The sequence below is a fragment of the Poecilia mexicana genome, unplaced genomic scaffold (assembly GCF_051168715.1).
Source record: "Poecilia mexicana isolate PSO_F unplaced genomic scaffold, ASM5116871v1 scaffold_18, whole genome shotgun sequence".
NCBI classification, from domain to species: domain Eukaryota; kingdom Metazoa; phylum Chordata; class Actinopteri; order Cyprinodontiformes; family Poeciliidae; genus Poecilia; species Poecilia mexicana.
In genome coordinates this window covers 20,073,475-20,100,707 of record NW_028263387.1, presented here as the reverse complement: position 1 = coordinate 20,100,707, position 27,233 = coordinate 20,073,475, and the positions used below count along the sequence as shown (strand labels likewise).

The window sequence follows — 27,233 nt, the reverse complement described above, 5'->3', positions numbered from 1 at the left end:
ACCTGAGCAGATCAGATGTTGCTCAGGGCCCCGTTCTGCATTGGACCGGCCCTGTCAAATCAGGACCAGCTCCCCACCAGAGGCACTAGTTGCAAATTGCGTCATATTTGCAAGTTAATATCCATAAGCACCGAGGTGTGTGTCACGTTTAGTGGCCAGAAAGAAGAAGAAAAAAAAACTCTTTCAGGAGAAGCAAGGAGAAGATCAGTAGTGACCCCGCTTGAATAAATGGAGAACTGCAGCCTCCTCTGAGAAACAGGTTTATTACGTGAGCAAAGTTTAGTTTTAAATGTATTGGAAAAAATATAAATGTATTCCGCACTATCGACTTATCGCTTTAAATCGTGCATCGTATAGATTTTGTAGCCTTATTCATTCAGCTCTTAAATTGCCATTAAAGTGACAATTTACACTAAAGCCGCACAACAAACGGGAAAACCTACATTTGCAACAAGTCGGAAACCGCGTCGACTTTTCTTCAACTTCAGATTCGGTCTGCCAGGCGCTGAGCCTGGGAAGTTTCGGGAAAAGCAGGGAGGAAAAAAAAAATCCATCCTCCTCTCTTTCCTGCCACGTCTGAGCCTCCGGTTCTTCCCACTTCCTCCGGTGGCTCAGGTGGAAAGAAAGAAGAGCAGCGGCGAGAGACGAGTGAATTAATTAACGGTAAATATGAACAAATCGAGCCATTCTCCTCTGTTTCCTCTCTGTTTGTCGTCAGGAGGTTTTTTTTTTAATCAGAACAGAGTAGGCAGAACCAGACGGCAGATGTTTCCCGTCTCCTCACAATCAATAACTCGGGGTTTTCTTTCCTCTTTTTCCTCCCCAACACTCCTCAACAACATGAATGCTTTTTAGTGTATCAATTTCACCCGCTTGTTCAGTTTGAAAAGCTTTTCTTCTTTTTTTTTTTTTTTTGCAACTTCATCAAACTTAATTGTCGTACTTTGATTTTTTGGCGCTGCAGGAGAGATAATTATCAAGCGGGGAGGAATTTACAACAAAAAAAAAGATCCAGTTCGCTGCTGCGGCTCTGCATGGAGCGCTTTGCGCATGTAGAAGTTTTAACAGCGAAGAGGGAACCCTCCGGCTGTTTATAGAGCTTTATCTCAAATATTAACAGCGAGCTAAAGTAGCTGCTCAAAGGGACGCCGGTTTGCGTGAACAATAGAGCTGCACTCTTCTGCTTGCATTGTAACTCAGAGGGGGGGCATTCCTCTCATCCTCCACGTAATGCAGGATTCTTTCCCCATGGAGGCTCTTCAGATGTTTGTCATGTTGCAGCCGTAAACTTCTTCTGGGTTTCTTTCAACAATGGCTTCCTTTTACCACCCTTTCAAAGCCCCAGACTCGTGCAGGGCGCTATTAATGAAATAACAGTTGTGTTTTGGACAGACTCCACCCTATGTGGCTCTCTGTAGAGCTACTCCAGAGTTACGACGGGCCTCTTCAATGCCTCTCTGATTATTTCCTGAAGGTCACAAGCCAAAAAACGTGTTGATCTTAAAATAAAGTCGTTTCTTGGAGTGCTTTGGGCAGTTTACGTGGCATTAAATCCTTCCTGATAAGAAATACAAGTCCAGGCTCTAATTGCTTCTCCAGAGTTACCCTGTGTGGCTCCTTCTATAATTAATGCTCTCTTTTCCTGTCGGATAAGGTGGACGGACATGTTTTTGTAGGTTTGCAGCTTTTTTCTAAAGTCCTCACACTGGCTCCTATAGTAGCCTAGAGAACAGACTTTAATAAATACTTTTGTTTTTATAAAATCATTTAACGGGTCAGTAACGCCTGCTGTTGTTGTATCTGCCCTCCAGACCATTCAGGTCTCCCCAGAACCAAACATGGAGTAACACCACACAGTTTTTGTTCCACCAATCTGGAACAAACTTCCAGAAAACTGCGAAACAGCCGAAACAAGCCCAACTGTTTAGAGTTGCCTTCACGTGCCTTTTAATTAGTGCTGGACAATCAGTCAATAACAACATCGCGATGGACACGTGATCAATGTCGGTAGAAAAACGTCTGCTAGAATATTTGATCTTCAATTATTCCATTCCCCAGAACAGCACGGCATTCTGGGGGGTGTAGGCAGACTAAAGGCTGTAGCTGCTCCACCTCTCACTGCCACCTGGGTGAGGTCGGTGGGATCAACTCACTCAGTCGCTGTCTCTTTGGTTACCTAGCAACAATATCACATTCAATATCAGAATATCAGGTATCAAATTGAAAGGGGCTGAATACTAATGTGCGTCACTTTGTATGTCATTTTCTTTGCGGCTCGTAATTCTCAGACTCCCTTATCGTTTTGTGCTCTGCTGCAGGCCCGCCATGCTGCTCAGACTCGCCGTTTGCCTCCTGGTTTCTCTGCGTGTCCTCCTGGTGCAGAGCGGCGCCGCTACATCGTCACAGAGCCCCGCCGCCTCAGTGAGCCCCTCTCTTCCTCCTCTTGTGAACGACCCGAGCTGGCCTCTGGGCGTGCGCCTCTACCAGGCCCTGCGCTCTGACCCCGGCTGTGTAAACACGCTCTTCTCCCCTCTCCTCTTGGCGACCTCGCTTGAGGCGCTGTCTGAAGGCTCGGCGGGCAAAACTGCCGAGCAGATTCGAGAACTTCTCAGGCCTCCATCCGGGACCAAAGAGGCGGTCGGGGAACTTCTCTCCGTGGCGTTAGAGAGCTTCGTTAAAGCTAACGGGACTAGCTTCCAGATCCACGCGTCCTCTTGCGTGTTCACCAAGCAGGCTCCTGCCGTCGGTCAGGCTTTCGCGAAGGAGATCCAGAGCCGGTTCAGGCTGCAGCACCGGACGCTGGGGAAGGGGGACGCCAAGGCTGACCTGAGGCAGCTGTGTGAGTGGGCTGAGGCTGCGCTCGGTGGGAAGGAAGGGGCTCCTCTGGAGGCAGAAATCAAGGCTAAAGCCGGAGCCATGGTCCTGACAAATGCTCTTCACTTTAAAGGTTTGTGGTAAAGCAGAGTTTCGATTGGGTCGGTCCTCTTTCAACCTTTTGCCCACACCTTAACCCTACCAGTTCCTGTTGCACGTTCACACTGGGGAGCAGGTGTGTCCCAGTTTGTTTTGCCATCCTGACAACAGGTTGGGCAATCTGTTTCTTAAAAAAATAGTTTGTGGGGGTGAGGGGGGAAGTACCAAAGAAGAGATAGAAGCAACAAACACAAGATCAAGGCAAATTTTCTCCATTAAAATTACCTTTCAGTGACAACAGCCGTGTTTCCATCAATGAGTTTTTTTTAAATATCAGTAGAAAAGGTTGATGGAATATTGAAATAATGTCATCATTTGATAAAAATTGTGAAAAATGATCTTTTCTCTTAAGTTGATAAGTAGTTGTGCCACCGTTGGTAGCAACAGATGCCATTAAGACTTTCCAAAACCAGCCAGTGAGTCTTTTAAATCAGGATTTTGGCTCATTCTCCTATGCGGGATTGATTTAATCCGGCCACAGTGGCCTATTCAAAGTAGAGGCAGAAGTCCAGTTGAGAATCTCTGGCAAGATTTGAAAATTGACGTTAGGATTTTTCTCTCTGTTTGGTCCGATGGGGCAAAAAAATGTCTCTTTCTGGACTGGGTGAACTTGTACGGATATTTAGCTGTAATTGAAATCCTGTTTCGACAAAGTGTCGACTTGGAGGAGCTGAATACAAACGCACACCTCAATTATCAAATTATTTAAAAGAAATGAATAGTTTAAAGAAATGTATAGCTATACACCACTTTGTGTTGCTCTATTATATAAAATCCCGGTGAAACTGGTTTTCAGCCCTAATAAACCAAAACTATAAATGAGAGGTAGACGGTTGTTGTGATGTGTAAGGGTGAATCCCGTCTGGAGGAAGGCTCCAGCTCCCCTGCAAGGATAAGTGTGTGTATAGAAAATGCATGGATGAATCTGGGCGAATCTCCAGTTACATAATTGTTTGGATAAAATAGACATGAAACACTGGAGCGTCTCTGCACCGAGCAGAGTCATGTTGAATTATCCAATCTGTTCGTTCTGGACCCGTTTGCCGCGCTGAATGGAGGAAGGGAAAAAAAAAAAATCCTTGCATGTGAACATGGCACCATTTTTCTCCTGCTCAGACAGCAACATACCCTCTGCAGGCTGCATGCCAGCATGGCCACCTGCGCTCAGAGTGCGCGTCCTTGATGCATTGGACTCCAGCTGGTGGACGCTGCGGATAAAGGATGATTCTGGGGTCCGTCGCTGAGAGTGAATCCATCTTTCATTGGTGGTGGTGGGGGGGGGGGTGATATGTCGTCTTAAATAATTGAGTAACAAGTGCCCGGACCCTCTGCCTCGCCGTCATGCCTAACATCTGCGCTCGGAGCGCTCCAAGCCTGCCGCGCCGCAGCTCGGCTCTGTTCTTTTGGTGGCAGGCTGCGGTGGTGGGAAAGTTGTCATTGTTTCAGGCTCCAATCCAGTCCGTCAGAACCTCCATCTGTGATTTAATAGCTGCATTCCCAAAACATATCCATCTAATCCTTATCAGCACTACTCCACTGTGGCAGCAGAGATGCATCATTAGAGGTGAAATGTTCCTTTCAGAAACGGGGGGAGCTGTGGGAGTTTTCTCTGCTCGCCAAACGAAACGGGCTCATTGTCCGTTTTCATGACGGCCTTAAAGGAATTTGAATGTGTCAATGCAACTCCTCCTGTTTTCCACTCTCCAGAAAATCTGATACCATGTTAAATATATCCTTCAGTTACATTTGTTCTCATTGTGCCGTCCCTCCTTGTTTTTCTTGCTTTTGTCGTTATTTATCAGACGCCTTATCTCCCCCGCCTGCCCGCCTCCTCCTCCTTCGTCCCCCGTTTGCGTCTTTATCTGCGTCTATCTGCCGCTGTTTCCCCCCTGCAGGTATTCTCTCTTTTTATTAGGCAGCGGCAGCAGAAGTGGGGACAGGTTGAGAACCCCCTCCAAAAACAACATTCTCTAAACAAAGTGAGCATTGATAAGCAACTTAATTAATTTTTCTTTGTTTGAGGATTTGACTCTATTATGAAATTAGTTTTTTTTCTCTCTCTCTCTCTCTGCGCAGCAACTCTCGTTGGTTCATTAATTTTGTGGTTGGAAATGTATAAATTAGATTATTCAGACCATGACGGCACACAAAGTAGATTACAGAAAATTGGATTCCTATAGTGTTGATTCGCAATTTAGAGGTGGTCGATAGTTTGCTTCTCGCCCCTCCTCGCTGCTTTTATTTATTTGTTTTTGATTTCAGGCTCCTAAATTAGTGATGGCAGTGATTGGGCATTGTCCTCTGACAAGGTGCCAGCTTTCCTTTAGGTAAAAAAGTAATCGTTAGTGGATCGCAGTTCAGGGTAGAAGTACGACGGTTGCTATGGCGTTAGCTGTGAAGATGCACCAATAAAGTTTTATTTAGGCTCTTTCCCATTTTTCTAAACTTGCAATAAGAATCGCTCGATTTTCGGGCCCTGTTAATAGATCTGTATCTGGAGTTTGAGTTTATTAGAAATCACATAAATACTGGGAACATACGCTGAAATATTTGATGCATAAATGTGGATAATCATAGTTCGCTGATTCTTTTTTTTAATTGTGTTAAAAACAACTAACTATAAGAAGACTGTAAAACTAGAAAATATAAATTCCTGCTCTATTAGCCTTTTATATTGTCTTTGACTTCATATTTAGACATCCATTTGATATCAAGGCAGCTTTTTTTATTCTGTTCTTTAGTCAGTAGCATCTTCTACACTGAAGAGGAGCTGCTGCTTAGCAGTTCAGCTAGATTGTCTTCACTTATTGGGGGAACAAAGTCAGATGTTTTTGAATGTTCACTTCCTAGATGAAGGATCAGGTCATTGGTTGGTGGTGAACTCTTTCTTTTGTTAACTAAGAACCGAAACAGATGTGTGAACGGGTTGCAGACAAAGAAGCACTGGGGGGATTGGATAGAGTTAAATTAAGGAGCGAAACACTAAGAACGGTAAACTAAGGGACTTTGGCAGACATGGTTGAAAGGGAAATATCGGTGCTTTAGAAGCTCGTCTTGGGAGTTCTTGTACATGCTGGTTAATTAATTCAGGCTTTGTTTTGTCGGAGAGAAACACCGGTGACAGTGGAAGAAGAAATAATACAGTGAAAGGAACAGGAGAGGCAAAGTTACACAAGGCAATGCGAAAACATGGGGGGGAACAAGTCCCTGCATATTTATCCTCAAATAATAGCTTCTGAAAGCCCACTTCGCCACGCAATCAGAAGTTGATGAGGAAGCAGAGAAAAAGTGCTCACTCTCACTGATTTCAGTCTGGACTTTTGCTGAAAGTTGAAGCACAGTTTCCGTCTAGAGCTTTTATTCGCTCGTGTCCATAGATGTCAATAATTTTGTGCTTTTAAAGATTTGCCTTCAAATGAATTTCCAGGGTGAGATCATGAACCAGCTAAACATTTTTAATTATTTTAAGAAATGAAAATAGGACACACACGTTTAAAATGAAGGTGCATACATACACAGCATGGGACAAGCTGACTTTTTCAATGTTATCCAGCAAATATGAATGGAGTTGAGGTTTTAGCTTTGACCCGTCTGAACATCAAACCTTGTTGATGTTTTTAAAGTTGGATAGTTGGGTCAAGTTTCAGTTTCTTCAGGTAAAGCTTTTAAGATTTTCACTGGAATGTTTTAGACTGAACAACATCATTTTTTTCCCCAGTATATCAATCCATTTTCCATACTTCCACTTTTGCTTTCTTCAACAGAAACCATTTTTGTGAGTTTTTTCCCCAAATAGCTACAACCTCTTTGGAGGGCACAATTTTTAGCCTTATTTAAATATTGCTCAAACTAAAACGTTGCGTTTTAGGATGTAAATTACGGAAATGGAATTGTCTTTCTGGAAAATGAGATCTGGATTTCAATGGGGTTGTACGTGATTAACTAAAGGTAAGAGTCTGGTAAGTGGTAAAGACCTTCCAGTATCATCCTCTGTATGTGTAGAATCTGCATCATCAGGTGTTGATGGTAAAGACAGCATCAACACTTGGCTGTGCGGTGGTGGTCTCGTTTAAACTAAACAATGCTCTACAACGGGTGAATATTGACGTCCAAAAGGTTACAATTAGTTTATATTTTTTGTTTTTGTTTTAAAATGAGCAGTAACATTCTGTTTTCTCCTGGACTATTGGAAAATTGAAATAAGATGAAGGGTTATCAAAAAGTCCACTCTAAATATGAGGCTTTTTCAGATAAGGATGTTAATCATTAATATAAAAATGTTTCTGTCCTACATCGGCTTCCTCTTTTTTGCTTAGTCTAATTGAAATTGTATAAAAAGGTCAAAACAACCCACTTAGTAAAAGCAAACTTTTCTCAATTGTTTTCATTGTTGGAACATTCTGTAGTTGTCTGAAGCTTTTTTTTTTTTTTTTTTTTCTACAAAGAGCCCAACGAAGGCAGCTTAATTTTTATTCTCAGTCTTTTTCTTTTTTTAAGGGCCTCAATCTGTAAAATGTCACCTTGCGTACGTTTTGCCTCCAAATCAGATCAATCATCCGACAATGGGAACAAAACATGATGCTTCACACTCCTTTCAATCTGAGCCTTTGATCACGATAAGTTATCAAACCGTCTCACTTGTCGTTTTTGGACCTCTTCTCTCCGGCAGCATTGTGTGCTGAGAGTGGAGATTTTTCCAAAAGATTAATCTGTAATGAGTCATCATTTGTTGTTGCCAAAGCCAGTCTAAAGTGTCATTCACAAAGGCCCAAACGGTCATAATTTCGTCAACCTACACACACACACACACTGTGATGGTCCAGTGGCTTTGAGAGTGTGTTTTGAGGTTATTACAGCAGTAATTCCACTGCTCTCAGCCCCTCTTAAACTGACAGCTGTCATGGGGGGAGTAAGCAGGGCCAAGTGGGACGTGTCGGACAATGAGCGGTACACAGTGGCCTTCTGGACTCTATAACAGCCTTTGCAAAACTCAGCAGCTTTTGGGAGAGGTTTACATTGTTTAATTGGCAGTAAATGATCGATAATTCATGCTCTGCGTCGCTGCATGTGTTCTTAGGGATGTCGTGTCCTTTCGAGTGCCTTTGATCATCTACTGCAGCTTTCGATGCTTGATGATGGTCGTGTGTTCAGGGCTGTGGCAGAGGGAGCTGAGCGAGGAGAGCGCCGATCGCCGCACCTTCTTGGGGAAGAAATACACCAAAGTGACTATGATGCACAGAGCAGGTAAAGAACTGAAAGACGAAAACGCGCAGCCGGCTGCTTTTTGATGCTAAATAACCGAACATACAAGAGATTCAGCTCCTGTAAGGCCCAATCTGTTTCCCGCCCATTTGTCATGGTTATGATTTATTAAGCATGCTCTTTATGTTTTATGGATTGTCTTCAAACAACAACAGGGCAGAGTGAATTTGTGCCATTAAGGCAGTAAAAGACATCAGAAAGATGCATCGTGCTCATTTTAATGCTGTTTTTTTTTACAATGTCGTCTTCAATTTGAGAGAAACTTAGTTCACTCTGTGGCTCCAGCCTGAACGTCTGGCTTCCTGTTGGAGTTCAGCTGAGTCGAACGACGCAAACTCGAGTGGCTGTAAAAAAAAACAAAAAAAAAACATGTCTGCTGAGAGCTTCAGCACTGAAGTAGTAAAGTATAAAATGCTCCTGTCCTCAGTGCTGTGATCTCCTCTCTCCTCTCCTGCAGGTCGGTATCGCTTCCATGAAGACGTTGACAACATGGTGCAGGTTCTGGAGGCACCTCTGTGGGGGGGCAGGGCCAGCCTTGTGCTCCTGCTGCCCTTTCATGTGGAAAATCTGGCCAGGCTGGACAAGCTGCTGACCCCAGAGCTGCTGTCAAAGTGGCTGGAGAGAACTGCCGTTACCGGTGTGACCCTCTCTCTGCCCAAGGCAAACATCAGCAGCTCACTCAGTCTGCAGGTCGGTGCGCCGATGTTGGCTGCATGACAGCTTTCACAGTTTTCTGACAGAGCGGTGCCATTTGTGAACATAAATGTTTTTATTTCGCACTTTTAACAAGCTTCGGTATGGGAATTATGCAAGGATTTTCATCAGCGCTGACAGAGCTTCTGCATGTCGAAGTATGAGCCAAAGTAATGTTATTTCTAGTTCATTTTTTGTAATATTTTAAAGCACGTACTTAAATTCAATAGGATTCCAGTATAGTTTGTCTCTGAGTAGCGATGGTCATGCTACAAAAGTTTTGACTTGTTCAAGTTTTGGCTTAAATCCCATTATATGTGCTGCCATTTCAGATGTGAAGGGAGGTGATGCTGGAGGGTTATTCTCCTTAGGTTGGAGTTATTTTAATCTTCATTCTTAATAAATTAAATATGACCCAAGGTTATCAAGATTTGTTAATATCTACTCTATAAAATTTTTGTTTTGTATTTCAACTAAACGTAAAATGAATGACATTTTCACAACTTAGTGGACAGTAATGCCCTACAAGTTATGTTTAAAATGCATAATAGTACAGTGCCAGCACATATGCAAAAAAAACAAAAGATTTATTAAAATCTATCTCAGATCCTTTCATAATTTGAAAGGATCTGAGAGTTAACGTCAAAATTAAATAAATGAAATGTTGTATTTCTGTTTATGGAAGAAGTCTGTGAAACAATCTGTCTAAAGAATCCAAAGAGAGTAGATACATGTTTTTTTTTTGTTGTTTTTTTTTTTTTTTCAAATCGGACCACAAATTCAAAAATAGATTCCACACTATTATGATTTTAATTTTCTTTTTCAGTAACTACATAGAAATGCTGTGCGCGTCCGACGCTAACCACGCTTTCATTGCTTTTATTGGATTTAAGTGGGAAAGCAGCAGCAGCCAGGTGCTGCAAATCAAACGCATCTGATTTTTTAATTGTGGCCGGATCCATAAGTAAATGAGCTTCGGTCGTTTGCTGCTCCCTGCAAAATTCTTTTTACTTTTTCGGATTTAGATTTTCCAGACTCTGGCTTTGTTTGGGCATTTTTAAAACATTCTGAACATCCAAGTACTTTTATTATTAACCTTGAACCTGCTTGGAGAGCAGTCAGGACTCATTATCTGTAAGTTTCACAAATAATGAAAAACTGCGGCATTGAACCATTTCATGGGCTTTTGTTCCTTCTGGACTAACTTACTCTACATTCACACGACAGGCAGTTGCGACCCGTATCCGGCTTTTGTTTCTCACCTTTCTCAAATATTCAGTTTCAACTTTCGGTCTATAAACATGGAACTGCAGCTGATGGTGACAAAGACATGAGGAGCAAAAAAAAAAAAAAAAAAAAGACAGACTGGAAGAATAGTTGGACCAGACGTATACAGATGACATGGAAGTAAAAGCTTTTTCCCAGAGGAAGGGCATGCTGACTGAAACCGATTACCATGTCCTCCTCGTGTGCACGCTGTAACCTCATCACGGACTAATGAAATCTGCTCTGCCCTCGTTTCTGGTTTGACAAACATCTCTGTAGAGCTACGCTGCCATGTTGCTCTGCTGGCCGTGCCCTGAAGAACAAGCTTTTGACATTAACATTGTCAGGACGCTCCGGGGGAGGAGGAGGAGGAGGAGGCTGTAATCTAGTGCTGAAGCCTGAAACAACTCCTTTTGACACGGCCCTGCGTCAGAAAGCAGGAGGGAGAGAAAAAAAAAAAACTCTGTGTTGCACAAATCTCCATTTGTTCCATGAAAGAGTTTGTCAGGCTGAAGGAAATAAAAAAAAAGAAGAAAGTTGTAATTCCTGTAAATACATGAATCAGTGTTTTGATTATGTAGTCAAATTTGGCCTGTGATTTTCTGAGTCATCAGAAGGTGTGTTTGATGAGTCGTGATGGAAAAAGGCTTCAGCAGGTTACCGGTTATACCGAGGTTTTAATAAATCTCTCGCAGGAATCGCGCTGTTCCTGCAGTTTTAATACGACGCCAGACAGAAACGACACAGCCTGACAGGGCTGCTGTGCACTGCTGGTCAGCTGGCTGAACAAAACCAACTACACATTTCTACAACTAGCAAGCAGTTAGCCAGAATAATTATCCAGCTAATATCTCTTAATTATATTAAGGCTATGTTCATATAACATGGAAATGTGAACCATGACAGATTTTTATTTTTATTTTTTCATGGCTTTAGAACGGCCCAATTCTGATATTTTCAACACCCAAAGGCTGATTTGTGCCACTTGCACATTATGCTTTTTTTTTTTTTTGTTTTGTTTTGTTTTTCAAACATGCAACGTTTTGGCCCAAGCCTTCTGACAAAAACATGTGAATAACCCAAAAAAAAAAAAGCTCAGTATGTTAATCAGCTGTGAGTTTGACCCAACGGTTCAGATGCGCTCCGTGAACAAGTCGAATTCAAACACAAAGTTTACCATTTTAAAGTGGTTTCTTCATGACTTCAACTAGTATATTTTTGGAGAAATAAAGAAAGAAAAAAGAAAGATAATCCTGATTTTCTCTGTTTCTGCTCTGGGGACTTGTTTCTGACTTTGCCATAGCGCGTTGTGTGACTTAGATGTGATCTGCAGAAAAATGTTGGCACATTTTTCAGGAATAACTTGGAATCACATTCCAGAGAAAAATCCATAAATACTCAACCATGAATAGGCTGTTATCACGATACCATCAAAATCACGGCTCGCTCGTCAGAATCTCATGTCATCTGATGCTGATGCAGCTTCAGCTGATGCAGATTCCTTAAAACAGTTTAGTTTTAGATCTAGGGCATCTTCGCTCCGATCTTAAAACTCAATGATCTTGCTTAGGTGTAGAGAACATTTAAAAAAAAAGCCAATCGACTGGTTTGACCAGAACTGAAATATTTTCCACTATTACAGTTTTAAAACAGTTTATAATCCGTGAAGGCTCTTCTTAGTCAACAACTACAAAAGCAAAACATTTGATTTTCAGTTACGCCTCAGAAAACGTAAGTCCCTCTGACCCACTGGTGTCCACACATGGCATTAAGTCTGTCAAATGCGAGTAAATAGATGTCGTAGATAACGGCAGTAACAAACATGTTAATGCAGTTACTACAGCGGCGTGAATTACAGCTGATCGTGTTTTACATCCTGAGATTTTTACCGTGTCGTGCGCTCTCGCCGCACCGTGAGATTCTCTAATCAGGCTGAGCTGCTCTGCCCTGCGGCCGGCGACAGCCCGCCATGTCTTCATTGACGGTTATTCTTCCAACTGGGTCTGGCAGATAATTGCTCATCACCGTTGGTTAATTCTGTTTACCACTCTGTCTGTCAGCGCTTGGGTCGGCCGCAGCCCTGAGATTAGAGGGCAGCATCTGGACAAATAGATGGTTATTGTTATGTCTCTGTGTGTGTGTGTGTGTGTGTGTGTGTGTGGCCGTATATGAGAGCAAACAAAATCAGCCTCCTTTGAGTCAGGTTGAGCAGATTCTCTCCTCCTGTCCAGATGCACCCATTTCCTGCTTCACCCCTGTCCTCGCCCTCTTATCAGTCCCAGGGATCTAAATCCTTTCCCTTTTTTTTTTTTTTTGTGGGACTCGCATGTTCCTCTAATATGCTATCACCGAGCAAGTGTATCTCAGCCCTTCTGACCTAAATGGAAGTGACATTCGGCAGGGAAGTGAGCGAGAGATGCGGAGGAGCGTGGTGGCAGTGGGGGTCAAAGATTGCTCAGGGACAAGGTGGAGAGCGTAACACCGAGCTATAAATAGCGGCTGAATTTAGCTTTCTCTTTTTTTTTTTCCTCCGTTTTCCAATTTGCGGTGTTTTCCTCCGAAGGGCGCATTACGTCGGGGGTCCGCGGTCGGAGACGAAGGGCCCTCTTAACAAGAGGTCAGCGATAAGCCACCCTTTTCCCTCAGTGATCCTCCTCTGACCAGGACACACACACACACACACACACACTAATGGCTGGATCTCCAGCCGGTGACTAAGACATATGAGTGCGCGCCACAGAGCTCACTCAATCATAGCTAATGAGGTCAAGAGGGCATCAAATATTTACAAGAGCTCACTCCGCCGTGTACAGTGTCGAGGGGGCTGCTGTTTCGACGCGGCGTTGTTACGAATCAACCAGAGGTGCTTCATTTGTGTAGATGCTCGCTAAAAGCAAAAGCTCCCTTCTTTCACCTCTTTTTTTTCCTTTATTTTATTTATTTTTTGTGCCGATATGGCCTTGCGGAACAAAAACAAGCTGTTCTCGTGTGCGCGCGAGCGAGTTGAATGAGACACTGAGCGTATTGACCATGCAAAAGAGGTAAAAGCCCATGGAGATAATACACCGGTGGAGCTGATGAGATCCAATAAAGGAAGAGAGAGGCTTTGAAGTCTTAAGGGAGCCGTGAGAAATGGAGCTTTTTGTTTATTTCTCCCTCTGAGCCCGCATCATCAGCCATGATGCCAGAGCCGCCGCGCGCTTTAAGCCACCCACTCAGGATGTTATGGGCAGCGCTGAATTAAGCAGAACGTGTCTGCATTTGTTCAAGGTGGCAGCGGCTTAGAGCAGCGTCTCCGGCTGGTTAGCGGGGGAACCAGAGGGAGCCACAGGTGCGAGCCGTGGAGGCAGAGACGGTCTGTCTCCGGGTTTGTTGCCGCGATTGTTTTTCATTTGATTTATGGAACTCTCTCCGTGCCGACAAACTGCTACAGTTGCTCATTTAATTCCCTCAGCTCTGTACATGTTCTTGCACCAAAACGCTACTTCATATTTGCTTCTTCTTCTTCTTCTTAAACACCCCGGAATAATAAACCGCAGGAAACTGAAGACAAATATGCAGATCAGACTGATAGCACAGTTCATGGGGCCTGGAGTAATAACGGCAGTAAGAATGATGGTCGAGATTTGTGGTTTAAAAGGTGCCTAGGGTAAAGCTAATCTTCTAATGGCATCAGTTGTAGATTCGGGAATCTGGCTGTTAATCATCATATGACATCAAGGGAGCATATTTCAACACAAAGCGATGTCAGAACTTTAGGGAATGTGCTGACTTTATTCAAACTCTCAAAAAAATTTGCATATTCTTGTAAAGAATCAGCTCAATTTTATGTTTTATGAAAAACGCTCTTTTCCGCTATGGAAATGACATTGTTTTTCATGCTTGATCTTCGGTCTTCTGTTTAGTGATGCTGCTGCCAGCGTGTCGTGGGTCACCTGACTCAGAGCTGCTCGTCTCGTTCGGCTTGCAGCACATGTTTCCGACGCCGTTCCGAGATCAGGAATATCAAATTGGCAAAACACTGATCGTATGGTCTTCTCTTGACATTTAAAGTGCTGTTGCAGTTGTAAAAGCTGCACAAAGGTGCAAAACAGAAATGTAGCAGAATTGGATGGATGTTTTTTTTTTTTTACAGGTTTGTGCCCAGTCCCACCCAAGTCATTTTCTGACCAATGAGAGCAATGATCGTCACCCACATGGCTTTGTATGCTATTTATAGTTCGCTAATTATAGTTCGCTTGCAAGAAAGCACAATGTGAAAGCAAACTGCTGCACCAAACCAAAAACATAAAGCCTGCTTTTGGTCCAAACTAAACAACCAAAGGACTTTTCTGGTGTTAATATATTCTTAAGTCTCTAAAGCCTGAGTCGAGTTTTAAGTCTTGTACCAACTAAGTACCAACTTAGCCTTACTCTAAGTCTAGTATTGAGACTTCAAAGACCTAGTCTGAGTTACATCTCAAGTCTGAACTCATTACGTCTCAAGTCTTCAGCCAGTGACTCTCTCTAATCTTCAAAGCTGGAGATCAGGCCAAGTCTCAAGTCTTTGAAAAGTGAGTCAACAGTAAATGTCGGTTCTTTATCATGTCTCTAGTCTTTTAAAGTGTGATTTTAACATTTAGATTGGTCTTTCTCTTGGTTCCTGGACCACTTGAGGTCTGTGGGCGCCCCCCAGTGGTCAGCAAGGTACTACACGTAAATGACTGCTCATTTACCTTGCCTTGAGCTCAAAGTGCGACGTGCACCGTTAGCTTTCCAAAGGATTGTGTTTAAAAATAATGATGGATCAGTAGTTTAAGACCGGGCCACTCAAAAGAAAAGCTGGATGACTCCGGTGGAAAGAAAACAACACCAAGACTTCTTATATGATCTGAGAAGTCCATGTCTGCAGGGATATTTTTCAGTGAGTTGCAGATCTTTTATTGTTGTTAGAACACAATCAGGGCCGTGCAGAGACCACTAAAGGGGCAGGTGCTCAAAAAAAAAAAGGGGCACGTCTTACTGCATTCTAGGACAGAATATTAACAAAGTCACACAGCTTTCAGAGTTTAATAAACAATGATAAATTACAAAATTGTGAAATATACTGTACAATCAAAGCTAAGGAACATCTCTATATAGAGCATACAACTATGCATATGTAAGATATTTTATTAGTAATTTCTTTCTGCAGGTCTATTTTGTTATAGGAAAGTATTGCAATATTCAAACCTGCAATTTAGCAAGATATGTAAATCAGAGCTGGTGGTTTAGCTCTGATTTACATATTTTGTCTTTACAGAATTACACTATTAAAAATATAAACAAGGGCACAATGCAACCTTTTAGTGACTGTAATCTATAAAAAAAAGAGCTACACTTGCAGTGGAGATGAAGATGGTCCATTCAGGAAAGCAGAGCTGCATCAAACTTTAAGGTGGAACTGCAGGAAAAAAGAAAAAAACAAAAGAAAAATTGAATCGTTAATGCATGTCACTATGGGAAAAGCCTACTGAGTTTTGCTTAAAACTTTTTTAAACATTTAAATCACAGATTTGTCTCATGAAGGGATTTTTTTTTGCAAAACAAACTTATTTGTGCATGTCAGAAATCTTTTCTTGATATTCTAAGTTTTTGTTTGACTCAAAGTTTTGCTTGTGATTCTCACATGAAGTCATGGGCAGGAGCCAAAATCGCAACAAAAGATTTCTGACGTGTGCAAATAAAAGTTTATGTTTGGCAAATAACTTTTTAAGTTCACAAGACAAAAATTTGTTATTTAATTAAAAAAAGTTTTTTAAACAAAACAATTTGTTTTTAAAAAAGAAATCATTACAATTCCAAAAGTTTAAATTTTATTTTACTTAACTGAGGTTATTTTATTTTTTCCCATTGAATAATTGGGGAAAAAATTTAACTACATACTCTGCGAACCAGACCCTAAACTTAAAAGTCTGGGTTGAGTTTTTTCCCCTTCATTAATGACATACATTATATCTATCATGGTAATTCAGGGTGAGTTATTTTTAATTCTAAATGAATATCCTTGTTGGACTTTTATTTAAGTGCTATTCCTTAACGCCAGAATAAATGCAATGGACATTATGCAGCAAAGGAAATTAGAAGATCGGACATTATGGAGATGATAAGTTTTGCCTCGTACACAGGGAAGAAGCTTTTTAGTTATCTAGCTTTGCTAGCAAAGTCGTTAGCTAGCAGCTAGCTAATAGCACAACAACAACAGCCTAATGTCTGTATGATAAAAATACTGAATCGATAGATAAGAACAGTTTCTCCTCACCTGGCTGTCTCCTCCCGCTCAGTAGTTCTTCAGAGTAAACCAGACGCAGAGGCCTGTCAGTGTCTGTTGTATTTCATTACCTCTCTGCTTAAACCGCGACTCCGGGCTGAAGCAGAAACGATACAACGTTCAACGTTTTCCGTCATCTGACAAGTAGCAAGTCTGCTCCACTTTATTCACCAAAAACGTTTTTTTATATATATAATTCACCAAAAACTGTTCCGTAATCTGGAACGTTCGCTATGCTGAGCTCCAGTTAGCCGCCTTATCTAACTGCGTCATGCGTCACGGGCAAAAAGGTCAAAGGTAACAAGGTGACAGGTGTTATGCCCAGAAACGCATGCCTGCCCAAAATTGCATCCCCTGTCGCGGGAGCGCGCATCGCTCTAAACTCTCGCATGTTGACGAGAAAACGGACTGAAATATGACCGAAGAGGAAACTTTAAAGATATAACACCGGTCAGAAAGACGCATTTAGTTCAGTGTCCATGAGATGATATTCAGAAAGGATTCTTTTACTGATTGATTTTAGTTTCCTCTGCGATGCACTCTTTGCGTAAAGTCTATCACGTCCTCGCATGAGGATGTTAATTATAACCTGTCAAATGACCGACGGGCTTTAATTTTTCATGTAGTTAAAAATAATAACCGGTCAAATACGGAAAATATTCCGCTAACGCGACCTCTGGGTCGCATGTAACGAAGCACAGCACATGGCGCTACACCCCCATCCCCACCACCAGGAGGCGGCACCCTGCTACAGAGCCAAGAAGGGCCGGTGGAAACGCGGTCACTCCGAAATAGAGCCGAGCCGAGCCGAGCCGAACCGGGTTGTTTCTATTGCCGGTGGAAAAGGGGCATTTGAAAGTCATCAAGCAAATCAGAACAGCGGAGACGACTTAACAGAATGTCGCCAGTGAAAGTCCATGAGTAGGAGGAACAAAACAAGACCACCAGAGGGCGGTGTTGTCACATAGAACAGAATGGAATGGGTCAAACACGTCACAGGGTCCGAGCTGCGTCACGTGTTCCCTCATGACGTAATTATTATAAAACTTAAAAGTATTTTTAGGTGTTTATAACGTGCTGCACAGTTGGCGCAGTTGGTAGAGCTGTTGCCTTGCAGTAAGAAGGTTGTGGGTTCGATACCCGGCCCGGACGCTTCTGCATGGAGCTTGCATGTTCTCCCTGTGCATGCGTGGGTTTCCACCCACAGTCCAAAAACATGACTGCCAGGTTAATTGGGGTCCCTCTAAATTCTCCCTAGGTGTGAATGTGTGTGCATGGTTGTCTGTCTCTATGTTCCCCCTGGGATGTGCTGGTGATCTGCCCAGGGGCGTTAACCCGCTCACCCCCGATGTTCAACTGGCGAACGAGTCGGGTAATGTTTCGTCCGAAACGTTACCCTCTGTGAGGGCACCTGTTCGGGGGGATACTCACAGGGGGAGGGTTAAAGTGAATGATGAATGAATGTTTTACCTCACATTCAAAAAATAACAGTTTTCAGATAAAAACATTTACACGATTGTTCCATTTCTGAAACATGAGGTAGAAAAACAAAATATGACTGTGGAATCAAAAGTAAAATATAAGTAAGAGTGAAGTAATAATAATATGAATTGGGTATATTAATACATCAATTATTTTATATTGATGTGCCACAGCAATCTGATTGTAGTGTTGGAGTTACTTGCTCCACGCTGGGATCTCACACAATTATTTGTGAGATAGAATAACTTCAGAATAACACCTGGGCATAACACCGGACGCTTTGGAGCGTCTGGTTAGGAAGCCCATTCAAAAATCTTGGTAGAAATGGCGCGTTTAATTTCAGTCTCCATTACATACAGAACAGAGAAAACTAAAGAGAATGCAATGTTGAACCCATTTCTAGTCTAAACAGAGGAGCCGGCAGTTTATCTTGAGGAAATAAATAACGGTGAACAAGTTAATTAGATCGTAACACGCGCAGTTCGCTGCGGCTGCACAACCAACGCGGACGCGGCTCTGCCGCTGCAAAGAATTAAACTTAACTCACCCTGTGGCTTTAACTAATGGAGCTGAAGACGTGACCCTAACGCACCCAGAAGGAGAGCGGCTCATAAGCACGGCAGACATAACGTCTGTCTGTTTCGGGGAAGTGAAATCACGGAAAAAGTAAAATATAAAAAATCCTCGCATGCACAGGGTAAAAAAAGAAAAGTTTAATGGATCAGACAGATCCAACTGCCCGATGAACCAGCGCAGATTTCTCTCCAGATGCGAACCAGGAGGAATTTGTGAAGCTGTGCGTTCAGACCCCAGCACGTGAAGTGCTGGTAATTTAAGTGGAGTCGTTTAATTTCATTTATTATAAGTTATTGGGGCAATAGTCAGTGGTTTTTGTCTCTACCGAGAAAAACCACGGGCTGCGGACCGGTCCAAGTCTTGACCGGTCAGCAGTAATAAAAAAGGTTGGGGACCACTGACGTCGAGGACGTTTATTTGAGTCAGGCAGAGTAAAGAGATTTGCTTCCTCTGGTAAACATCTCCTAGGCTTTCTGTGGTCAACTGTTCTTTTTTGTTGCATTTGTAAAATGATTTTGTTTCCATCTACAGTTTAAAGGTTTGTTGGCCAATCAAGAGCAGGAAAACGATGGCCGTTGAACCTTTTTTTTGTTGTTGGTATTTTTAGCAGAGTAGGCAAATGTCAAGGCCTGATGGGAAATGAAATCATCATCTCTGTAAAGTTTGTCGTCAGAAGGAAGCATGAAGTTCTTTAAAATGATCTGGTAGATGGTTGAGCTGACTGGACTTCAGTAAACCCCATAGACCGACACCAGGAGCAGACATGGCAACCCAAACCACCCCACTTTAAGCAACATTGATTCTTTGCTTCTCCACTCTTCCTCCAAACTCTGGGACCTTGATTTCCAAAAGAAATTAAAACTTTGGACCAGTCAGCAACAGTCCAGCTGTTTGTCCTCTGTAGCCCAGTTAAGATGTTTCTGACTTTTGTCTCAGCATCGTGAGGAATGTAAAGTTGTAGGATCTGTCTGCACACAGTCGTGGAATTTAATCACAACAACTTATGGTATTACATTATGAATCAGAAACTGAAAACTATTCATGTGACATCAAGTCACTGTTTTTGCCATGTGCCATGTGCTGTGCTTCGTTACATGCGACCCAGAGGTCGCATTGGTGGAATATTTTCCGTCTTTGACCAGTTATAATAATAATAATAATACCAACAAAAAAAAAAAAAAGACCAAAAGGGCACTTTGGGGCAAGGAGCAAAAAGGGCAGGTGCTCAAGCCCCCCCAGCCCCCCCCCTCTGCACGTGCCTGAACACAATGTTGTGTTTTTGTGGCGGAAATTTCAAGCCAGGTTGTCTGAGTGTTGTTAAGTGGGTCAAATGGTCCTCGGCCTGAAAAAAAGTTTGAGAAACACTGGTTTAGATGGAAGTGTCACAATAACAATTGGCATGAAGGCCTGGATCCATCCCACCAAACAAGTATTATGGCATCATAATCATAAATCCTGGACAGTGTGGGCTTCTCAGAACCCTCGGGAGAAATTTATTAACAGATTTCTCATCGGCGAGACTCGAGGACATGGAAACGTTTTTAATCTCAGCTGGAAGACAACAAATATTCACGTTTGTTAAGATCTATTTAATTCAAATAAAGGTTTTGAAGAAGAAGAAAAAAACCAGCTACAACAAAAACATTTGATTAATATAAAAAGTTTTAAGGTTGTTCTGTTGCAGCAGAACTAATCCCATTAAAAGTTTTCTCTGCTGGAGAACAAACAGGTTCAGTATTCATCGTAACACTTTGACAAGATATGCAACTGGAGCTTATTTTTCTCCTGGTTTTGCCCCTGAGAACTAGTTTTATGTCTTTTATGCAGACTAATTATTTTTGCTCTGTTGAAGGCTTTTGTTAATGGACTTTGTCTGTTCAGCAAAATTCAGAAAAATTATCTCTAAAATTGTGAGATGGCTTGATAGAAACTTTTAAAAATTAGCCTTACTTCCATAAAGCCCACTTTGCTCTGGGTCTTTATGCAATTTACCGTCTTTTTTCCCAATGCTTCCCCACTCAGTATCTCCTTGAAATCTTTTTTTTAATTTTTTTTGGTTTGATTGCCTTCTCTCAGATATTTGTACAAAGAATTAGCAAGAGATTAATGTTTTTTTGACGGATGTCAGTTTTTATTTTGAGCAGGGACTTTTTGCCAGATTAACTTGGAAACAAAAAAAAATGCTTAATTATACCCTTGGGCAAAATTTCCACTTCCACTGCTGCAATTCCAACAAAAAAAGAAAGAAAAAACAATAAAATGCAATATGCAGTTTGTAGATATAAAACTTCACAAAAGACAATTAAAAAAAAAAAAAGAAACGGTACAAATGGGGCCGCAAATAAACCAATTATGTGTGAAATTCTCAGCTTACCTGTTTTGTTTTGTTTTTTTTCACTTTAATTTCTCTGACAGGATACACCAGCTGTCTGTTGGTGGAAGCAGTCATTACCTTGTAATTCTTAGGTTTTGATCTTGGCGTCTTTTCCCAGTTCGCATCACAAAGTTTTGCACGCAGCAGTGGGAATAAAAAAGAAAAAAAGATCGTCTCTGTTTCTTTTTCGCCGAGCCGTAATTAAGACTCGCTTTTACAATCTGCAGTGATTCCTCACAGATCCTCCATCACGCCCCAGGTGCCCCTAAGCTGCCCATTTCGACAACCCTCGCACTATAACAAATACACAGAGCTACTTTGTCCAACCATTAAGGTGAAATAATGTGATGGTGGGGGGGTTTCGTGTGCCTGGCAGGGTTGGGGGCTGACGGTTTGCTTCCTCAGGCCTGGTTAGCGTTCGCGGCGCCGCGTGCCAAAGAGGCCGCGCAGATGTTCACAGGAGGAGGAGGAAGAAACCGGCAGTTGACGGCTCCTCCAGCTCCTCCAGCTCCTCCAGCTCCCACTCGCAGACAAATGTCTGACGGATGCTGTGTGTGGGGGCATCAGCAGTCCTCCCAGAGCGCCTCCATCTAAGATTCATGCGGAGCGCCGAAGAGAAAGGGCAGCCAAAGAGCACCTCCCAGAGGTTTTCCCTCCCAAAAATAATGCAGTGCCACACCTCTGCAGGGCTTCTCTTACATCTCGTCCCCCGTGCCGCTTCTTGATCCCTTCGGTTTCACATTTCACCGCTTCCAAAAACAATTAAGCACTTTTTTTTTTTTTTTTTTTTTGCTTTTGCTGGAATGTGAGAAATTATCAGATTAGACGACCTTGTCGTTTCAAGTTGATTTGTGCTGTTTATATGATAAAAAATATATTAATAATTAAAGAAATTCAACAAGTGACTGACTGTGATTTACATGATCGATTTTATTTACTTTAAGTAACTCATTTTGCTGAAAAGTAAAAAAAAAAAAAAAACAGTCGACGCACTGATTGCATAGCAGGTGACTAAATTGATTTTTCACCTTTAACAAAAATTGACCGATGGCCGAAAGGTCCTGCAGTTTTGCACAAATATTGTGGACTATTACTATAATTTAGAAAAACGACGGAAATATTTCCAGAGTGGATAACGACTGAGCTTTTATAGCTCCCCTCAAACACAACAATCAAAAGCAGCACTGACCATGCAGCGCTCTAAACGTATTTATCGACAATGAAGTTTAGTTTAATGTCATTTTGTTTCTACTTAATATCGTTTAAGGCCTGAATGAGACAATATGTCAAGAGCTGATCCTCATAAAGAGCAAAGACGGGCTTCTTTTATGTCATAGTGGATTTTGAAATAAACATGAAGGACCTTGGTTCTGATGCCTCTCTGTATCCTGCACTGTAGGAGCTTGTTTTAAGTCAATAATTCCTTAATATTAATGAAAAAGTACTACTAGCAGATTATTTGAGAGAAGAAAATATCTTGTTATAAGTGAAATGATCTGCCAGACTTTTTGCTGTATCTTGTTGAAAAGTTACTTTGTAAGTCAGTTTTGTCTTAATCCAAGTGTACTGCAATATTTGCTCTACAAACTAGACAAAAATGACTGATTTTGTGTTTTTGCATGTGTGAACTTGGACTGTACTACTGTATTGTTTAGGAATATGTTGGCAATTTTCACTTTCAGTTTTAATGGCTGAAACATTTTAACACTAAACTTGGCAAAAAGGGGGAAAAGTGCAACTACACAGACTGTAACAAAGGAGCTAAATTTGGTGAATGTTTTTGGTAGAATAAAAATCTCCAACTGTTGGTAACTAAGCTTTTAATGCTGCTCAATTACTGCTTAACTAGAAGATCTCACATTTTTGGATGACTTTTACTTTGAGAGGAAGTGTTTTTAAAACAAAACCTGGGCATGGGCGGTACTAGACAGGGGCCAACGGGGGCCAGTGTCCCTAGTTTTCTGTAGATTATTTAGTTGTCTGGCATTTAAAAGTATTACTTTACTTTTAAGGTAATACTGTAAAAATACTCTTTAATTTTGGACGTGGTAGATGGACATAATCTTTGTAAATAATGGTGAATATAAATGCACAGGTGAGTTTTGTTTATCATCTTGGCAAAAACTGAACTGAGAACAAATTTTAAAAAGTTTGAACTTTGGTTTTAAACTTTTGTGATTCACGACTGGATTACAAAAGATTCAGAACTCAAAATACCAGTTTAATTATTTTTAGTTTCTTCAAAATCCTCAGTTTCTTTATGTTTTTGTGTGTGTTTTCTGTCCATAAATAGAGAAAATAATTTAAAAAAATAAATATTCAGTGTTTTACTATTTTCAACCAGAAATGTTTAAAATATTCATGGAAACCAGGAAATGAGCTATCAGAAAACCTGGAATAACAGGCAAAAAAAAGAAAAAAGCAATCCAAGCCGTTCCACACGCGCCGTCATTTGTCTTGGACAATTCGAGCAAAAGACTGTTTCCTCCAACAATAAGAAAGCTTGAAACGGAGAGCGAAAAGTTGCTAGAGCACAGAGTAACTGCGACGGCAAGCCTGTCAAAGAAGAATGAGGTGAGGAGGAAAAATACCGAGTTAGGAACAAAAAAAGGGGGATAAAGTACAGGCGGAGGGTCAGATGAAGGATGGGCGACGCCAGGCGAGTGGCGGAGCAGCAGAGGAAGACAGTGATGTAGTGGTGGCGGGGGAAAGGAAAGAGGAAAAGTGGAGTAATAATGGATGAACACAATAGAAGTGCATTAGAGCTCGAGGTGGCACTTGAGTCTCCGTGGAAGGAGGGTTTGTATTAGGGACACATCTGAATATCCCTGTAATTCTCCATCCAGGGTCCTTTTTTTTTTCTGTGAGTAGTTTTGCAGAAAAGCAGGTAATTTGTATAGATTATCTCCAAAATCTGTCCTGACAACGTCGTGGAGGCACAGAAAATGTTCCCATCCAGATGATTTAAGAGAGATCTCCGGTTTACTCAGCCGAAGTCTAAAACGTGCCAGAAAATCACGTTGTCACCCTCCCGTCTCCGCTTCAGCTTCTTTCTCCACACATGGGTCCGCTCGGCCACATGCACCCCCCTCCCCCCCCACGTGCTCTGCTGTGGCCCCCAGAGAAGCCTGTCACTGTGAGTGGCCTTCTGCCACGGGAGGATAAACTACCTGTCACGCCGGCGACTTTCTGTGGAATTCATATCAGAGGCAAAACAAAGGAGGTGCTGAGGTCACGGGGCATCACTCTTAAATTATTCATCCTCTGCTTCCTCCTTCCGTCTCCTTTCGGCCTGTCGCCTACTTTGTTCTGCCAGATCACAACAAGGGCAACTGTCAGTGTCCTCCCCGACACCCGGTTTCTTTTTTTTTTTTTTTTTGGGGATGCTAAGTCAATAAGCGGCACGCCGAAGCCCCACCCAGTCGGAAAAGTTACTGTTTTGGGGAGGGTGCGCTGAGTTCAGGTTAATCATGTGACGAGGTTCAGGAGAAGGAGCACGTCTCCACTTCTGAATGTCACAGCATCATAAAAATTTTAAAATATTCTTCCCCTCCCACTCGTCGTTTGGTCTCCCTGAGTGCATAATTTATCAGCGTCTTGGCAGCTGCTTGTTTGCATACACTTTGCAGGACGTCTCCGAGTCGGATGGCCTGGAGACTCAGGGGTAGCCGATTTGGGAACACGTAGATCAAATCCAGACATTCTGAGGATTTAGCAACGGGACTGTAAATGAATAAAGGCAAAACAAAAAGTAGCAAAATGCCAATGAAGACGTAATACTATGAGCTCTAATCTATTCATATCCCCGGTCAGTGGGTGGAGTAGTTCCCCTGCGATCAGGAGGTCGTGGTTCGATTCCCGCTGTCTCCTGTTGCATGTCGACGTTCCCCTGGGCGACGCACTTCACGCAAAGTTGCGTATCGGCGTATAAAAGTTCTCATTTGTGAGGAAAAGTGTTTCAAGTTCAGTTCATTTGAAATCATTGCTGCTGAACCAATAATCTCTTTCTGAAACTTGTATATTGAAAGGTTTTAAACAATGTACAGTTTGAAAATAATTTGTTTTTACTTGCATCTCATTTCTAAATATATTTTATATATATATATATATATATATATATATATATATATATATATATATATATATATATATATACTGGATGTTTTGGTTTGTTTATCTAGATAGCATTAGCGGACAAGCTATCTGTTTTAGCCTTATGTGTCCGTTCTGTTCAACCTCAAAGTAGTTTTTCCTATATGTCTATTTTTCTAGCCATCTACTTCTATCCCTTAGTTTTTTTTTTGACAAAATGGCAAAATTAAGTGCAGTTTAAGCACTATGTTAAAGTTAGTAGTTTGCTGTTTTTTCATAGGTAAGTAACTGTAATTTAAGTGGATTTTAAGCACACACTCTATTATTTTTATTTCCAGATAAAATTCATTTTAGTCTGAGTGACAGTTAGCCCTAAAGGTGAATATATTTAGTTGTGGCTAAAAAACAAAACATATTTTGACTAAAGTGTTGAATCAACACTTTAGTCTTTATTTGGAAATTCTGGTTACTAAGCATAATTAAAATCATACCAATTTCCATGGAGACAATATGGAAGATGCCAAGGGAGGGCATCAAAGTCAATGTGGCGTCTCTTTTTCTATGTCCATGTTCAACATGCTCCGATAACTCTGCTCACTTTTGTTTTCGTCCAACTCCAGAAACAGCTGACTTCTCTGGGTTTGAGCGACGCCTGGGACCAGAAGGCAGCCGACTTCTCCGGGATGTCCGACAAGAGCAAAGGGAAGCTTCACCTCGGCGGCGCCCTCCACTGGGCCTCCTTAGAGCTCGGTCCCACAGCTGGCAAAGAGGACGCAGATCTGGAGGAGGAGAACACGGAGCGACCCAAGCTGTTCTACGCCGACCATCCGTTCATCGTCTTTGTTCGAGACGACACCACTGGAGCCCTGCTGCTGATGGGCGCTTTGGACAACGTCGAGGGAGAACTCCTGCATGATGAATTGTAGCATCCTTTTCTACTTCCTGTCTTCTCGTTTCCTCCACCGGTCCGTCTCTGAGACAGCTTGCTGGTTTCTGAGTGCAGACATTGTCATTCACCGCGGCGCTCTTTCACATCGCGCTGTCATCCGCTGACACCGCCATAGTCTTTTGGCTGACTGGCACTGACACCGCCATATCCGACATTTACACTGTCACACACTCAGAGCTACACCTACACTGCATGTATAAATGATAACTCTGTACAAGACATTACTGAAGTTGACGGATACAGGATAAACCTCCAACTCGAGGGAAAATCGAAGGCATCTCTTTCTCTTCCAAAATCTGCCCCCCCACGCAGAAACCTTCAGAGACTGATCAAGTCAACAGACACGACAAACAAGACCACTGCAGCAAAGAGCCGCCATGCTGACATGCAGAGGAGTGCTTAAAGAGACACAGCATTCGAACAGAAGCCGTCTTTGTCCAGGAAACACCAGGACAGTGACTCTGCGGCTGCTTTGGGCTGCCGGAAACCCTGGACAGCGTCCTCTGAGGGTCAACAGGGGAAGATTGATGGTCCACCCAAGTGCTTATTGATGAGCCAGATAATGCTAATGACCGTAATCGGCTGCAGTGTGTCAACAACATGGAAAGGATGGGTGAACCTTTTAATCTCTTAAATCCATCGCTGATCCATGAAGCCATTTTATCACTTGAATCGAACTTGACTGACATCGCTCGGCCTAAATGTAACAAAGTCACGTTAATTGATTTCAAGAGGTCAGTGAGTTATTGACGGTTGCAATTTTTTAAAAATAAATCATCTAAAATCAATAATAATGTGATTTTAGTCTTTATCGTTGTTTCACTTTGTACTCAGAAGTGGGAATTCCTCATTGCAAATAGGAAAAAATAAATAGAACAGCTTCTGAAAGTTGGAAATCAGAAATGAAAAGTCGATCAACCCGGAAGTGGCTACGGTGTTGTTCGGTTGTGTAGAAGTGACCACAACAGCTGGATTAGGAACAGGTCCAATCGGACTCCAGAATGGCTTGCTCCTTGATGCAACACAGCTGCATCTTTGAGCCACATGCCTTCCTGTAGCCAGATTTGAGTTGCATTGTGGGATGCCGTACAGTAAATATATTCTCAGAATGGTTTGGCGTACCACTCAGATGCTGTGGAGAAACGTACAAATGAATAAATACAAATGAATGACTAAATTCTGCATGTTTCCCACTAACTCAGATCACAGCATCTACTTCCTGTATTTACATTCTGTTCCCCACCATCTGACCAATAAACAGACCAAATTTTGGTTCA

The 27,233-nt window shown here is 42.1% G+C and overlaps 1 protein-coding gene across 1 annotated transcript; it reads left to right on the top strand.

Moving 5' to 3' along the window:
* The first annotated feature begins 418 nt into the window (after window positions 1–418).
* On the top strand, window positions 419–27,233 carry serpinh2 (serine (or cysteine) peptidase inhibitor, clade H, member 2). The gene is made up of 5 exons (XM_088015864.1): window positions 419–663; window positions 2,319–2,947; window positions 8,125–8,217; window positions 8,693–8,925; window positions 25,628–27,233. Exons 2-5 carry the CDS (start codon window positions 2,326–2,328, stop codon window positions 25,931–25,933), a joined length of 1,254 nt encoding a protein of 417 aa, XP_087871990.1. The 5' UTR covers window positions 419–663; window positions 2,319–2,325; the 3' UTR covers window positions 25,934–27,233.

What these genes read in the sequence shown, in the direction of transcription:
- serpinh2 (XM_088015864.1), top strand. Translation starts at nt 2,326, where the DNA reads ATGCTGCTCAGACTCGCCGTTTGCCTCCTGGTTTCTCTGCGTGTCCTC. An exon ending in GACTATGATGCACAGAGCAG is followed by an intron (nt 8,218 to 8,692) that starts GTAAAGAACTGA and finishes CCTCTCCTGCAG; the next exon opens with GTCGGTATCGCTTCCATGAA. An exon ending in GCAGCTCACTCAGTCTGCAG is followed by an intron (nt 8,926 to 25,627) that starts GTCGGTGCGCCG and finishes GTCCAACTCCAG; the next exon opens with AAACAGCTGACTTCTCTGGG.